Source organism: Dipodomys merriami, unplaced genomic scaffold (genome assembly GCF_024711535.1).
Source record: "Dipodomys merriami isolate MVZ:Mamm:240054 unplaced genomic scaffold, mDipMer1.0.p SCAF_22, whole genome shotgun sequence".
Lineage (NCBI taxonomy): Eukaryota > Metazoa > Chordata > Mammalia > Rodentia > Heteromyidae > Dipodomys > Dipodomys merriami.
In genome coordinates, this window is record NW_027203604.1 from 10,583,466 (window position 1) to 10,600,458 (window position 16,993).

At 44.5% G+C, this 16,993-nt stretch overlaps 1 protein-coding gene across 1 annotated transcript; it reads left to right on the top strand.

Moving 5' to 3' along the window:
• Nucleotides 1-349: 349 nt before the first annotated feature.
• Nfil3 (nuclear factor, interleukin 3 regulated) lies at nucleotides 350-15,199 on the top strand. Its single transcript, XM_070033325.1, has 2 exons — nucleotides 350-600; nucleotides 13,381-15,199. The coding sequence occupies exon 2, from the start codon at nucleotides 13,527-13,529 to the stop codon at nucleotides 14,895-14,897; it is 1,371 nt and encodes a 456-aa protein (XP_069889426.1). The 5' UTR covers nucleotides 350-600; nucleotides 13,381-13,526; the 3' UTR covers nucleotides 14,898-15,199.
• Nucleotides 15,200-16,993: the final 1,794 nt, after the last annotated feature.

Below are 16,993 nucleotides of genomic sequence, written 5' to 3' on the forward strand. Positions count from 1 at the left end.
CCGGGGTGTGTGTGGGGGGGTAGTGTGGCGCCATGGAGCCCGAGGGCGAGGACAGGCCACCGAGTTGGGGGCCCCAGGCTCCTCCCCAGGCTCGTCGCGCTCGGGTTCGCCAGGCTGACCATTGCGCAACCCTCCCGCCTGGCGCAAGACCGCGCGGGCGCCCGGGCGGCGGCTGCGGCCGTGCGGGGAAGAACGCGGACTGGTAGTGGCGCCGCCGTGGAGGGTGGGAGAGGGGCGTGGACGGGGGCGTGCCCACGAGAGGCCCGCCCCTGACGGCCGCGGCCATTGGCGGCGGGCGGGGGGCGGGTGCGGGCGCGGCGATTGGGGCCGCGGCCGCCCGTCACGGCGGGGCTGGCGGGCGGCGACGTAGCACGGCGCTCGGAACTGACCTACTAACACACATCTCTCAGCGCGGCCACGGCGCCCGCGGACCCGACGCGATCGCCCGCCCGCCCGCCTTCGGTGCCGCGCCCTCGCCGCCGCCCGTCGCGGTCCCGCCGGCCCGGCCCAGCCCCGAGCTGCGCGGCCTCCAGCTTGTCTTCGGACGGCCTTTTCTTTTTCCTCGCCGGCTGCGATCACCGGCCCGGGAGCAGAAACACGGTAAGTGCTCCGCCCACCGCCGGCCGGGGGGCCCCAGAGCCCGCTCCCCGAGGGCGCGCGGCGGGCGGGCGTGGGGCGCGGGGCACGGGCGGGCGGGCGGGCGGGGAGCGGGGCTCGCCGGCGGCGGCGAGTGTGAACGGGGCATTCATTACATAAACTTTTGCTGCCTTGTCTGGATGGGATTCGCCACCTTAAGGTGGCCGCTTTGATTGCAGCGCCCGGCGCCGGCACGTAGTCCGGGCTGGTTTGCGCTCTCCTTCTCCCCCCCCTCTACCTCCCCCCCCCCCGCTGCTATTGCATAATGTCTCCCAATTTCAGGAAAAATTGATGTTTGGGTAGAGTGGAACGCCGGGGAGGCTGAGCCTGCTCCGGAGCGGGGAAAGATGCTCTTTCCTTCTCGGATCTTTCCTTTCTCGTTGGTTCTCTGGGGCTGGCGGCACGGGGACGGTGGGGGGAGGGGGTGAGTAATAGGGAACAGTCTTGATTTGCCTGTTGAGAAAGAGGGTTGGTAGCGTGAATGGTGACGGCATTCGGAGAATGCCTGCGCGGCGGCGTTTGTTTGTGTCAGGCGGCTCGTCTTTGCACCGACGTTTTCCACCGATTGTCGTCAGCGTGTTTTACAAGCCCTCGGGAAGGTTGTAGGATTTGTCCTTTCTTATATTGCATAATCTGCCCACGGATTACGGCGCTGAGATAGGGGAATAGGCGCAGCGTGTGTGCAACGATTTGGTAATTTTAGCGCAGCGTTGGGTATATTAGATCGTTATTTACATCTGTAGTACATTCCAGATAAACATGTTTATTAAAAAAAAAAAGCGATCCTACGAAACATAGAATTCCTGCGGCTGAATACTGATCTGGGGGTACGGTGGCCAGGGGTGTGTGTGTGTGTGCGTGCGTGTGTGCGTGTGTGCGTGTGTGTGTGTGTGTGTGTGTGTGAGGGTTTCGCTCCATAAACGTTCAGAGCTGTTATTTTTAAATCTGGGACGAACCATTGTGACGTTTACCTCCCCCCTCCTTCCTAATTGTAATGCATTCCATTCGATCTGCTCTTTTTCTCACCTTATTGTCATTGCTTTTAAACAGACACGAGAAGACAGATCACATAATAGTTTCCTGGAAATGTTGCATTATGTAACTGCCGAATTGCGCTGGCAGTTGAGCGTGGAGAGCTAATTACGTGATTTTATAATCTTGCTACAAAGAAAGTAGGACAATCTCAGCGTTCAAGAATGTCACTATAACGGGGCTGGTTTGTTTTTTTTTTAAGGTATTTTAAACAGGAAAAGTAGACAACCGGCCAGGCACCGCATTAAGTCGTGTTGCCAATTCTGTGTCTTTCGCCCTAAATGAAATGTGCGTTTTTTTTCTAAATTTAGCCCTATCACATTTTAACAATTGTGGCCTCAGTGCTATTTCTGGTGTTTTCTCCAGGGCTGTGTGCAAATGCAAGTTCAAGGCCATTTGCTGTATAGTTTTAACTCCACTCCTTCGGAGACCTTTGATAAGATTGTATTTTTAGGAAGGCATTTCACAGCGCCCGGTGATTTGCTGGATGCTGGCTCGCATTTATCTTTTTAAAGGACACTTTAGGAAACTGCTGTTCTCAAGAGAACCGCAGGGAATGGGCAAGCGTCATCTTCTGCGCTTGGCTTTTGTAAATAACAACAGCTAATGAGGTCAGAAGTATTTCTTTCACACCGTATTTTTCCTCCAGACCAGATATGATTTATGGAAAGCGTATAGATTAGTATTTTTGTTTGAATAGCCTAATTTTATTCATGTGAGGATATATGAATATGCAAAGTATCAAGGTATTAATTTTCTTCTTGGATGCTTACCTAGTGTAATTATGGGTGAACATATGTATATAATAATGTGTTTGAACAGATTTTTAACATAACCTTTACCTAATGCAAGTGCACTTTTTTTTTGGTGGGAGGGGGATCGAGAATAGAGATACACCCCTGAAATAAATTATTTTACTCTAAATGACTGCGATCGTTTTTCCAAGAAGCTACTGTTGCCCTAGCCCGCCTCTTCCCCCCCCCTTCCCCTCCCCCGCGCCTCTCCAGGGCAGACCCCGACCTACTTTGCGACCTCGGGTGGAAACCCCGGGCCTGTAGGGGGCCGCGTGGCGCCACCTTCGGCTCCTGACCTCCAGGGGCGCGTCCACGCCGCCCCCATCGCGTCCCTCCCCTCCACGGGCCTGCGGGATCTGCTGGTGGTGGGATTGGTGGTGGTGGGCGGGGACCTGACTCCGGACACGGCGTTGGGCAAGGGTTGCTCGGTGGCCTGCGGCACTCCCCGCCCCATCCCCACATTCCTTTGTTCTGGCGCGGGGGTCCTCGCGGCGCCGAGGCCCCGCTGCGCCGCCCACCCGGCGGGAGGCGGATCTCGCGGAGAGGCGCAGCGTGGGGGCGCGGCGGCCTGGCGATGCCGGTGCGCTGGGCGCTGCGCGGTGCCCGGAGGGACCCCAGGCGCAGGCAGCGATTGGAGAGGGGCAGTCCGGCAGTCCGGGGTTGGTTGGGCCAATCCTGGGGCCGTGGCCACGTCTTTGCAAGGCGAGGTTCTGAAAACCACTAACACCTTTGTTCTGGAAGTCGTCACTGTATTTCAACAGCCAAGCCCTCCCCCTCTCATGAATTGGAATAAGAAAACCTCCAAAGGTTCACACGCCATAGAAACTGGGGTGGAGGTTGTCCAGGATGGATCAGGCTGACCAAGAAGGCCCCAGTCCCCAGCTTGAATGTAGCCAGTTGAGACCGTATGTTTATTATTTTATTTTGTACCTTCGGTTTATATGGGCAAAGGCGAAAGAGAACACAGGTGTCCCGAGTTCAAAATCAATCAAAATCCACATCGATGCTGCTGTCCCGCAGCAAAAGTCCTTGCACAGTACTTTGATCTTAGCTTGAAGACTTACAAGGTTTGTGAATCTGCAGTAACTCATGAGTTCCTGGAGACATCGCCTGTGTTCTCGAAGAGCTGTATCCACACAGTCTGCTCTTTGTTGATCTTAGCTGTGGAACTGCTTCCCTGCTTCCCGGGAATCACAGCTGACACCTCTGCCCCTAACCAGATTCACCCTTTATGAGCATGCAGTTAGAGACCAAGCCTTGGTGAGGTCAGATCACAGCAGGCTGCGGGGGGGGGGGGGGGGGGGGGGGCCTCTCTGCCCTGCTTCCAGTTCCCACTGGCCTCCGGGGTAAACTGAGGGAGAGAACCCCATAAATGCTTCCTGCATAACTAACCAGTTAATTTTTTGATGTATGTTCACCTCCACCCACCGTGGGGTAGGAATGAGGATTAGTGTTGGCTTTTTTTTTCTAGGAATTAACATTATTATCAGTATTATTATTTCTGAAAACTGTTGGTCATCATGTTTTGTGGTAATTTTAATACTAAGGAAATTCTTGACAAGGTCAAAGAACTTCTGGCTTCCCAAATCATTGGGTTAATGTTTTGGGGAACTGTTTGAAAGAGCAGAGAGATGAGTTGGTGATAGCAAGCTGCGTTGGCCTTTAGTTCCCTGGAACTTTCTGTGACTTGTATTCTAGGATGTGGGTGAGCTCCATTTCTAAAAATTGGTCTGAGCTCAGCAAGGGCTGAATGAGAGCTGGGATGTATGTAGCTGTCTGTATGAAAGTTAAAGCCAAGCCCAGTTGGACCATTATTTGATTCTTTAACCTAAGCATGGTTGACCCTGACCCTGACTACACAGGCAATGGTGGAATGGTGAGAAGCAAAAAGGGCTCATTGCCTCCATACTGGTCATTCTTCAGAAATGAGATGAAGAACTAATATTTACTGAACACACAGAGCCAGGCACCCTGTGGAAGGCCTGGTCATCATCTCCAGTTGATAGATAAGGAAATAAAAGAAGAGCTCAGCGAAGTTGACCAGCAGCCCAGGCCAGAGCTTCAAAAGATGCTTGCCACCCCTCCCCCTCTCTTCTGTTCTGCCCTTTCAATGAGAGTGACTGCAAGCAAGCTGTAGGTTTTGAAAGTTTCCTTTTCTGTGTTAAGGGTTTATCTTGGTGAAGTGCAATTATAACATCCCTATGATGCAACCACCTGAAAATTAAAACCCTTGTGGGAGACCTTTCCCAAGTTGAGCAATGGCCCTGACTCACTGCTGAGTGGATTTTTCTAGTTGACCTTCTCTTGGTCATTAGAGTCAGTTCCGAGATGTAGATGTGATTGAAGCCTGGATGGAAAAGGTGTGGTCACAGGGCCTCCGCTTTATTTTTTACCCAAGTTAAAAAAAAAAAGTCACACATACCTCATTATTTCCATTGTAATCCAGATGGCGTTGATGCTGTTAAAAGTTGTTTATTTTTTTCATGTGTATTGAGCCATGAGAGCACACTTGGGATTCAATTCAAATTGAACAAACAATGTCATTGAAATTTCCTATAATTTTCATTTCTTGTTTTTGTCAGGTAGGCCTGTATTTCACAGGGGTCTCACATTGTTTGGTATCCTGTTATTTTTCTAAATTAGATTGGAGTTGACTTTTATCCAGATCGGACTGGTTGCATGAGAATGTCGAAAGACATTGACCTTTGATCACAGACATTACATAAGGGCTTTTCAGTTTCAAAATGAATTTTTATTACCACCATCTCCAATTATCTCTCACATTTCTTAGCAAATAACTTTCCTGTAGTAAAAAAAAGTTTCTCAGATGGCTTTAATTAGAGAGCAGAAGCTTGTTTTTAAATCTAGTAGGGATTTACTGGATACAGTGCATTAATAATCCATGCTTTGAGGACTCAGTTTCACTGGAATCAGAGAGTTTATAAGGCTTTTTTAGTTATCAGAATGTGCTGTCTTTTATTAACTTTCCAGTGATTTTTAAACTGTAATTAAGGAGCCTTCATATAAACCCCCAAAATAAACTTTAAAAAAAAACACATAAAATGTGAATATAGTGAAATATAAAGCATTGGCATCCATCTGCTGATTGGGCAAGTGAACAAGGAATTATAAAGCCCCAGCTGAAGAGAGAATGGGAACATTCTAGACTTTCTGTAGCATGCCCTAGCCCACCCATTACATACTGTTGCCTACAATGTTTGTTCATGGTGGCATTTCCTTCACCTACATGGCTTCCTGATTGTCACTGTCCTTTAAAATTTCACAAGAGTTGTTAGACTGACCAGTTACTGGAAAGCACCAATGGTTCCTCATTTGGAAGCTTCTGTAGATTTTTTAAAATGTGTTGCTTTTTAAGACAGGTAGTTGTGGCTCACACCTGTAATCCTAGTTACTCAGGAGGCTGAGATCTATGGATCAGGGTTCAAAGTCATCCTAGGAAGAAAAGTCTTCTGAGACTTAACTCTAGTTAGAGTGCCATCAGTTCCCAAAAGAGCCAAGAAAGAACTGGAGGCTCTGAGCTCAAGCCCCTATTACACACACACACACACACACACACACACACACACACATGCACGCACGCACGCACGCACGCACGCGCGCATGTGTTACTGTAGATAAAATTGCATTTCTGTTTCATTCTCCCTCTGCCCCCACCAGCCTCTTCCATGTACACCATACTCTTTGTAGTAAGCCTTGTCTTATACTTCTCAAGCCATGAAGTCAGTTGTGTAGCTGTGTTAGTGTGAATGCCCTTTTTTTTCTATTCAGTCCTCAAAATAATGTCATTAGGTTACAAACGGGGCCTTCTTAGGGAGAACATCCAGTCATGCTGTTTCATATCTCAGTGACTAAATTGCATCATTGCTAAAGTAAACTTCAGTGTTGTCACATTTATGAAGTTTAAATCTGATTTCAAGTAGTCATTTGTTGAAATATTTTCATTGATGGTAAGCTGGATTGGGTTGGGACACATTTATTTACAGATGTACCTAAATAGAAAAGTGGGTCAGTTTACTGTGGTAAGGCCAGATTCTGGCAAAGTGTAAGAGTGTGTTTATGCGTGTGTGTTCCCTGCTTGTACCAGTACACACCTCTCCCTGCTGCTGCTTACTACTGACAGCATGGGCCCCTCAGCTAGGCACTTGGAGGCTTCAAATAGTTTTCTTAATTTAAAAGGGTTTTTTGTTGTTGTTGTTGGTTTTGTTTGTTTTTTTTTTGCCATGGTGTTTGAGAATCCTCTGGCACCTTCTGGACCTTCTGACCTTTTTTCATCCCCCCTCTTCCTGTTTGTTGAAGATGTAAATTCTGTGCTTATTTTTTATTGACATGTCAATAAAATTTTACCCACAGTAGATAAATGTAGGTTACTAGTATTAGTTTAAAAGTCCAAAAAAAAAAAAAAGTGTAAAGAACTAAACAGGAGCTGGTGTCTCATGCCATCAGGAGGCCAAGATATGAGGATCTCTATTCCAAGCCAGCCTGGGCAGAAAAGTCTGTGAGACTCTTATCTCCACTTAACCAGCTGGAAGTTGAGCTGTGGCTCAAAGGGTAGAGCACCAGCCTTAAACTGAAAAGTCAAATGAAAGTTCAAGGCCCTTAAAAAGGAAGAGGTGGTGTGGCAATGTATATGCAAGGCCCTGACACAGAAAATTACATATACAACACACACTTGATATAGCTTTATTTAGAAAACAGACAGGCAGACAAACACAAACAGAAAGGAAGGGGCATAATCTCACAGAGTGTGGGTGCTCTGGAGGAGACACACTGAACTGGTGATGTTTTTCTTGAAAATGACACATTTGAAAAGCCAGTGACTACCTTCTTAATGGATGACCTATGGTTAATATAACTTGGGCTTAACTTGAAAACAGTTTCTTTTAAATGTTATCTTTATTAACATCAGAGAATAGAAGGCAAATGAGACATTTGTATATAAAGCTTTCCCAATCACTCGGTGTATCAAATTATGTTTCCTCTCATATTGACAAAATCTTATAATCAAAATAGGTAATAGAAGCTCCCAAACTTACCCTTTCAGAAGATAATTGATAATAAAATGTTCTTATAATGGGTGTAGGTGTGTGTCTGTGTGTGTGGTTGTGTGGGAGTGTGCCAGCCCGAGGGCTTAAACTCAGAGCCTGAATGCTCTCTCTGAGCTTGTTTGCTCAAGGCTAGTACTCTACCACTTGAGCTACAGCTGTACTTCTGGCTTTTTGCTGGTTAATTGGAGATCAGAGTCTCATGGACTTTTCATGCCCTGAATGGCTTCCAATCACGATCTTCAGATATCAATTTCTTGAGAGCCACTAGTGCTCAGCTCTTAAAGATAAATTTGTTGTAAACTTGCATGCTGTCATGGAATTTTCTAGATCAAGTGTCTTCCTTTAATTACAAACAAGTATAGGTCATCTGACCTAAATAAACTTTAAAACTTTGGGCTTATGAAATCTAACTTCTGCTTATAGCAACAGTATGAGGTATTATACAAAAGCATTATGTGGTGTTAGCATCTTTGCATTTAGATATGGAAGCCCATCAGCTGGCATGTCACGACATCTGCTCTTACATTTCTCTTTTTTATTTATGATTTTAAGAAACAGTGCTGTCATCTAATAGGTGTGATGAAGTTAATTGTGCTGACTATACTAACATCATAGATTTGGCATTTCATGTCAATTATTCACCAAGAAGAAACAGTAAGCTGTGACTAATGTACCAACAGCATTAAGTGTTGATTTGACAAGATGACATGTCCATGAAGTAATTGTTAAATTAATCATAAAGGAAAATATTGGTGTCTGAAATAAAGTCATTAGGCTAGCATAAGTAACTGATGTTTTTAGAAGTCATTATAAGGTTCTTTTGCATTGGCGTTCAGTTTATTGTTAAGGGACAGAGTCCAGAGCCCATGTCTGCTGTTAGCTACCCTGTGATTTCCAGCTTGCTGCTCAGCCTCTCTGTGGTTTAGCGAGTTCCTCTACAGAATGAAAGGATCAGAAAGCCACTGGCCTTCTTGTTGAAAACAGATATGTTCTTCGAGGTGTGGTGGCTAGGAGCATAGTACACACCAGCAATTCTAGCACTGTAGAGGTAGAAATTGGAGGATCTCAAGTTTGAGGCCAGCCTGGCTACATAAGGACACTCTGTCTTAAAACAGATTTAAAAAAAAATTTTTTTTAAATCAACAGCTGTATTTTTTTCCTTTTTCAAAAAAATGCAGAAAGGATTTAGGAAATAAAATTTTAACAGAGATAGGAAAATCAGTAAAAATGATTAGTAAAAATAAGCATGGCCAGGGATTGAAGCAACTCTTAAGAATGTAGGAGACCCTTCTGGGTGGCACCTTTGTTGGTTGAGACATCTGAAGTTAGAGCCTTGTCTTAAGAGTACCTTGCTGCCACTCTGCTCCAAACAGTATAACTGCATATGTGTGGCTCAGAAACCAGGAACTCAAAAGCAACTGCAGGCACTAGAGCCTCACACCTGTAATCCTAGCTATTCAAGAACATATGAGGATCATGGTTCAAAGCCAGCTCTGAGCAGAAAAGTCCTTGAGGCTTGTATATCCAGCAAAAAGCCAAAAATGGAGCTGTGGCTTAATTGGTAGAGCCCTTACCTTGAATGAAAACTAAGCAAGAACAAGGAGGCCTTGAGTTCAAGTCCCACTACTGGCACATACACAGAAAAGAAGTGATTATGAGCTGGGCACTAGTGGCTCACACCTGTAATCCTAGCTTCTCAGGAGGCTAAGATCTGAGAATCACAGTTCAAAGCCAGCCCAGGCAGGAAAGTCTATGAGACTCTTATCTCCAATTAGCCACCAGAATACTTGGAGTGCCTCTGTGGCTTAAGGGGTAGAGTATTGGCTTTGAACTGAAGAGCTCAGGGACAGCACCCAGGCTCAGAGTTCAAGCCCCAAGACCAACAAAAAGAACAATGAACAAGTGATTGTTTCTGGTGCCTCAGGACAGTATGCCCAGCAAGCTCAGTATCCTGGGAAGGGAAGATCCTGGGTTGGAGTAGAGGCTGGGCTGGGGCCTCTGCTTTGCCATTAACAAGCTACAAGACCCCAAGCAAATTGCTTCCCCTCTTTGTGCCTTCCTTTAGTTTTCTCTCTGCAAATAGCTATTGTAAAGGTTAGTGAACTACATACAGCAGGCCTGGTCCCTAGTGCTTACTGTGGTGTTAAGTACACAGTGGATGCTCCAAATGTGTTGGGAAGGGGGAAAAAATGTAATGAATAAAAGAAACTCTGTTAATGAGTAAAACTATACCACAATAGTTAATTGAAAAGAAAATATCCCAAAGGTAAATAAATGGATGATCATCCAATCCAACATTGAAAAACTAATAACTTAAGTTTGTTGCTAAAAGAATAGAAAGATATTTTAATTTCCACCCTGAAGCATATATGAAAATATGCTTTAATTTCCGCCCCCAAAGCCCTTTGCAGTTTATTTAGACAGGAAAGATAAACACGTAAAACAAAACAGTGTGCAGAATCAGAGCCTGTCCATTATCACCGGATGCTGATAAGCTCTTTCCACCACAGCAAGATGATTAGATAAATAATATTATAGGAGTAGCCTCAAATAGTGTGTGCTGACATACAGTAAGGATGTATAGGCACATGGTGACAGCCGATGGCACTCAAACAGAAGCTGATTAAAGAGAAGTGAGGCTCCTATAAGTTTTAGCGAACCAAAATCAATGTGGAGAAGTGTTAAATCAGATATGTAGTACTTGGTTACCTTAACGAGTTAGTATTTAACTAGGGGTTAAGGAAATTTTACAACAATTTGGACCAACTTCCATTAAGTGGATAGGAATAGTTCCCTAAACAGCATGGACACGCTGCCTTTCCCTACTTGTGCCAGGAACATACCTGTATGTAGTGCCAAAGGTTTCAAAAGATGCCAGCCCACTGAATGCAAAGAGAGATCACAGGTTTGAAAAGAATAACAAAAACAGAATGGTTGAGTGTGCAAATGAAATAGATTTTTTCAAAAGAAAGGATGGATAAAGAGATTGATGGGAGCTGGGCAAAGGTGGCTCCCACCTGTAATTCAACTGCTCACGAGGCCGTCCCAGGCAGCAAAATCCATGACAGTATTATCTCCAGTTAATCATCAAAAAGCCAAACAATGGGACTGGGAAGGTATCTCAGTGGTAGAATGGGGCTCAGTGGTAGAGTGCTTGCCTCACATGCATGAGGCCCTGGGTTCCATTCCTCAGCACCACATAAGCAGAAAAAGCCGGAAATGGCTCTGTGGCTCAAGTAGTAGAGCGCTAGCCTTGAGCTGAAGAGCTGAGGGATAGTGCCCAGGCCCAGAGTTCAGGCCCCACGACCCAAAAAAAAAAAAAAAGCCAGACAATGAAGCTGTGGCTTAAATGATAGAATGCCAGCCTTGAGTGAAAAAGCTAAAATACAGCTCCCAGTTCCTGAGTTTAAGCCTAGTACCTGCACAAAAGGCATGGGGGCAGAGGCAAATACATAGAACAGAATAATAGTATACAGTACATTACAATGTCCAGAAACTAGAAGTGGAAGGAAGTAGCTCCTCATAATATATTAGGGATTTGAAAGGCAGCTGCTTAGATGGAATTTCTTACTCTGCTTTGTCACTCCTTTCTCCTTGGAGGTGAAGACCTGCCTGAATGACAGAATATTCAATATTCAGCAAGGAAGACTCCATGCAGTTAGGTGGGGGTGGGAGTGGGGGTGTATGTTGGTAAACAAAACCACAATGGAAAAAATAGGAAATGGGATATTTTACTAAGTGGTTGATAAAAAGATTCTGTTTCTGGCACATCGTTGTACCTTGAAGTGTCATCTTCAAAAGCAGAGCCGGTATCCGTGGCTCACATCTATAAGTCAAGCTACTCAGGAGGCTGATTTATGAGGATTATGGTTTTCAAGCCAGCCCAAGCAGAAAAGTCCATGAGACTTTACCTTTGTGTGGCCAGCAAAGAAAGCTGAAAGTAGAGGTGTGGCTCAAGTGGTAGAGTACCAGCCTTGAGCAAAAATACTAAGTAACAGTTCCCGGGGCCCTGAGTTCAAGCTCCAATACTGGCAAACAAACACAACAACAACCAAAAAAAAAAAAAAAAAAACCAGAAACTTGTGGGTAGGTGTTCCCTAGATGGTTGGCTCAGCTTAGTGCACAGAAAATGGCTGGCATGAAACCTTAGTCTTTTAATGATCCTGAAATTATTGCATCATGCTTTCTATTCCTACTGGAAAAGACAAAAGAAAACTGGCACGTTTCCAATTGATAAAATTAAACTTTATTAGTCATTATAAAAGCATCTGTAAGAAAGAAGTAGTGACGTAAAACAAAATACTAAATCTTTTTAATGTGGCAGATAGTGCTGAGTGAACAGTTGTACACATCTACTTTATGAAACAAATTACCAAGTGGAAAATTAGGCAGAGAATCAGCATATAGAAACATGGTCCCAAAACTACCATGAAAAGAGTATTATTGGCTCATAAATATGGATTTATTATCTCACATGGCAAGGAAATGTGAAGGCTAGGGATGTGGCTCAGAGGCTAAGATCCTGACTAACACACATGAAGGCCCTGGGTTCAATCCCAACACGGGAAGAAGGGAGGGAGGGAAGAGCAAGTGTCAGGACACATTAATATAAATATCTCACCCATGAGAGAGGAAACTATTTGAGATTCTATTTTTGAGTTCTTATATTTTATTTGAAACTAATTAGTGAAATTGAAAGAATTCCTTTCCATAATTATATCCTTTCCTTTTAAAGTAATGTCAAGTTTCAGGAAGGTACTGTTTTAAAATTTTTAAAAGAACACCAAAAAAAGAAAAAACTTTGAATGCTATCTGCCTCGGTCCAAAGCTACTTATGACATCTATTTACTGGAATCCATTACAACAGAAATTTCAAAACTCATTAGAGAATTTTGGACAATTTAGTATTAAATGCCTGATTAATCAGTTTGAAGGAACCCAAAGGGACATAAATACAGGTGCTTCTGAATCAAAGCTTTATAGAGAGGAGTCCTTTCCACTGGGGTCTGGTTAGTTACCCTGTGAGATTCTCTGATATGGGGCTGTGGTATCTGCTTTTCTTGTTGTTGGGTTGTTTTGTTTTTGTACTGATACCAGGGCTTGAACTCAGGTTCTGGGCACTTAACCCTTAGCTTTTTCACTCAAGGCTAGAGCTCTACTACTTGAGCCACAGCTCCACTTGGGGCTCTTCGGTGGTTAATTAGAAATAAGAGTTTCTAGGATTACTCTGCCCAGGCTGGCTTGGAACCACGATCCTCAGATCACTGCCTATGACAAGTATCTAGGATTACAGTTGTGAGCCTGCAAATGCAAGTGCACAGTAAAGGCACCTGGTTTACATCCACATGTCAATGCAGACTAAACCCAACAACAGCTCAGTTGCTAATAAGGCTTTTATTTTGTGGAAGTCAAACTTTAGCTCTATTAATGTTTTAATGTAACTAGTTGTTTGTGTAGTTTACTTTGTGAAGCTCCTTTAAAGAGATGAGCTTGGTAGTGATAAAAATGTTATCTAGAATTATTCAGAAAAACTACAATGTGCAGATACTATTAGGAACTTACCTGCCAGAGGTGATCTGACATTGTTTTGCTATGATGGCCCATTCCAATATGCTGTACTCCAACCATTTCTTATTATGCAGTGTTCCTCTTTTTTTCCTAGGCCAGAGGTATTCTCATTCATTCATTCACTCATTCATTCTTACACAATCCCCTAGATCACAGTAGGTGCACTTTCCAAAAATCTTTTTTTTTTTTTTGGAACTCTACACTCCTTCACAGAATAGTATCTTACATCATTGGTGCCTGATCCTTTGTCTAATTGTATGACTGTTTCTTTTCCTATCTTGCAGAGAACCAGGAAGACCAGTGCTAAAAGGAGCTGATTGATCCCAGACAGGAGAACAGAAGGGAAAATATTGATGGATTTGAAGCTGCAGTCTGTAGAGCATTTGACAGTACTGGAGAAATAATTGTCATCTGGTGCATATAGTTTCTGATGCAGCTGAGAAAAATGCAGACCATTAAAAAAGAGCAGGCATCTCTGGACACTTCTAGCGGTGTGGACAAGATAGTGGTACTTAATTCTGCTCTGACGGAAGTGTCAGAGGACCTGACTGTGGGTGAAGAACTACTTCTGAACGAAGGAGGCAGCGTGGGCAAAAACAAATCTTCAGCATGTCGAAGGAAACGTGAATTTATTCCCGATGAGAAGAAAGATGCTATGTACTGGGAAAAGAGGCGGAAAAACAACGAAGCTGCCAAAAGATCTCGGGAGAAGCGCCGACTCAATGACCTGGTTTTAGAAAACAAACTGATAGCACTGGGAGAGGAAAATGCTACTCTGAAGGCCGAGCTGCTTTCCCTCAAGTTGAAGTTTGGTCTAATTAGCTCGGCTGCATATGCACAGGAAATCCAGAAGCTCAGTAACTCTGCTGCCATGTACTTCCAAGAGTACCAGTCATCTAAGGCTGCAACATTTGCAGATGAGCCCGAGCCCACACTGGCCCCTGCGGGATGCATCTCAGTCATCAAACACTCCCCGCACAGCTCGCTGTCTGACGCTTCTGAAGCATCCTCAGCCGAGCTGGCACTGGCCCGGGACAGCCCTGACAGCAAGTTCCAGATCATCAAGCAGGAGCCTATGGAGCTAGACAGCTTCACCAGGGAGACCAGAGATGAGCGGAGCGCCTACACCACCTCCATTTACCAGAACTACATGGGGACCTCCTTCTCCGCCTTTGCACACTCGCCACCTCTCCTGCAGGCCAGCAGGTCCTCCAGCAACTCCCCAAGAACCTCCGAGACTGAAGATGGCGTGGTGGGCAAGGCTTCAGATGGAGAGGATGAGCAGCAGGTGCCCAAGGGCCCCATCCATTCCCCAGTGGATCTGAAACACGTGCACGGCACCATGGTGAAAGTGCCCGAAGTGAGTTCCTCTGCTCTGCCACACAAGCTTCGAATCAAAGCCAAAGCCATGCAGATCAAAGTAGAAGCCTTTGATAATGAGTTCGAGAACACACAGAAACCTCCTTCACCTGTTGATATGACGTCTAAAAGGCATTTGGAACTGGAGAAGCCCAGTGCCCCAAGTGTGGTGGTGCATTCTCCCCTCACCCCTTTCTCAGTGCAGGTGACGAACATTCAAGATTGGTCCCTTAGATCTGAACACTGGCATCCAAAAGAACTCAATGGTAAAACTCAGAGTAGCTTCAAAACTGGAGTTGTGGGGATTAAAGACAATAGCTACAAAGTTTCTGAAGCAGAGAATCTGTACTTGAAGCAGGGAATTGCAAACTTATCTGCAGAGGTGGTCTCACTTAAGAGACTAATAGCCACACACCCAATTTCTGCTTCAGACTCTTCTTAAATGACTACTGAGTCACATCCAGGCATTGAGAATGATGCCGTTTGCCATAGATCAGTATGTTTTGTATCTCGCTGAGCTCTCCCTGGCCCTGTGATGTCATTTCACTGTAATGTGCACATGTCGTCTGTTTGGTGTCTTTGTGTGCACAGACGATGATTCAGATTAGATGATGTCCTCACTCTGCCTTGTGTATAGTCAGATAGTCCATACAAAGGCTGTACATATTGAACATTATTTTTGTTGTTCGACAATAAAGTGTGTAAAGTACCAGTTTCAATAAACCATGGGTGACAAAACAGAAATACCGCTCCATTCCACTTGTGATTGGATTGGGAAAAGGAACAGCGATTTAAATGACCAAAGTCAATGTTGATATATTCTACATTTCACTTCAGTGAGAGAGGAGTGCAGTTTCTTCCTTGGAGAAAGGGAAACAAGTGTATACTCAACAAATAATCCCCCCTCCCTTCACTGGCTATAAGATATGTACGAACCTTTTAAAGAGAAAGAAAAAAAAGGCAGTGAATTTTCTTGAACGTGGGACTCACTTATGAAACAATTCCCCATTAAGTTTTCTCTAAGACTAATTTTTCTTTTTTAGCAGAAAAATCCAAGCTGTTTGGTTTCAGTCTCTCCTGAGTCATCTCCTTCCCAAGTGACACGCTGAGTCACTGACCCACTTTACTGGATGAAAGACTATTTTCAAAAGAGTGGATAGAGATGAAGGATGGAAGTATTTTTTATATTATTGTGAACCGTAACTGTTCTAGAGTATAAATGTCTAGGGAATGGAGCTGAATGCTGCTGATAATCTAAAGAATTTCAAATAACCCATTAACTACCACAGTCTGAGTATTATATAGAATGATTTTTAAAAGATTTATTCACAACCTGAAGGTGTAGCTCAGTGGCAGAGCATTTGCCGGGCATGTGGGAAGTCCTGGGTTCAGTCTCTACAAGCTCTAAATTATCAGGCATTTTGTTTGAAAATTGAAGCATAAAAATTCGAACCAGGCACTGGTAGTTCATACCTGTAATCCTAGCTACTTATGAGATCTTCACTTATCAGATCTAGAGGATTGTGCTTTGAGGCCAGCCCTGGGAGAGGAGTCTGTGAGGGTCCCTCTCCAATTAGCCAGCAAAAAGCAAGGTTGAAGGCATTGCTCAAGAGGTAGAGTATCAACTGAGCAAGCAAGCCAAACAAGTTCAAAACCCTGAGTTCAAACCCTAAAACCAACAAAAAGAAAGAAATTCAAAAGATACCATCGCAATTGAATTGGGATTAAGACCACTCGAGTATTTGTGCAAGATCTAGTACTGCCACGAATCACAAACTTCTTAAAGACAGACCAGGGGGCACTGCTATTGTACACATGACTCATAGCTGCTCATCTCTGGAATGGAATGGGTTGGAATTAGGCAGGCTAAGCTCTCTCAGTGGGCAACTTCCTCACCCAAACCCTGTTTCTGTATGACCTCTTTACTCACATAAGGAGAACTCAGGTATACTGTGTCTCAGCCTTCTCTCTACCTGCCTTCATTGGTACCTCTGCAAACCAAAGGCAGGAAAGATCTGGCAAAATAAGCACCCATTTAGGGGAGGGGGCTAGGGGTGACTATAGTCTCTCTGCCAACTTAGAGCAATTTCACACTTATCAATGCATAGTGCTTTGTGTTAGAGAGAGTGTGCATAACACACACACAACATACACATAAGTCATCTACCATATCTTCTGGCCACTGGTGACTGCTGCTTTCCAAATCTTCCTGGCTCATGGGAAATTCAGAGCTGTCTTCAGTTTTATTAGCAGCTGGGATGATCCCAGACTTGTGACTTTTGTAAGGCAAAAATACTGGTCGGAGTCCTGGAGTCTGGATCCAAAAGCTGTTGATAACATAGCCCTACATTGAATCAATCAAACAGCATGAATTATAATAGCGATACAATGTGATGTTGGGTTCCTACATTTTTTTAAAAAAGACTGTATTGTACTCATACTCTAACTTGTTGAACTGAAACTCCTTTGTACAACTACTTTAAAACAATGAAAAATAGTAAAATGAAAAGACTATCTAAAGTTAGGCACCTGTAGCTC

Coding starts and splice junctions, on each gene's coding strand:
- Nfil3 (XM_070033325.1), top strand. CDS start 13,527: ATGCAGCTGAGAAAAATGCAGACCATTAAAAAAGAGCAGGCATCTCTG.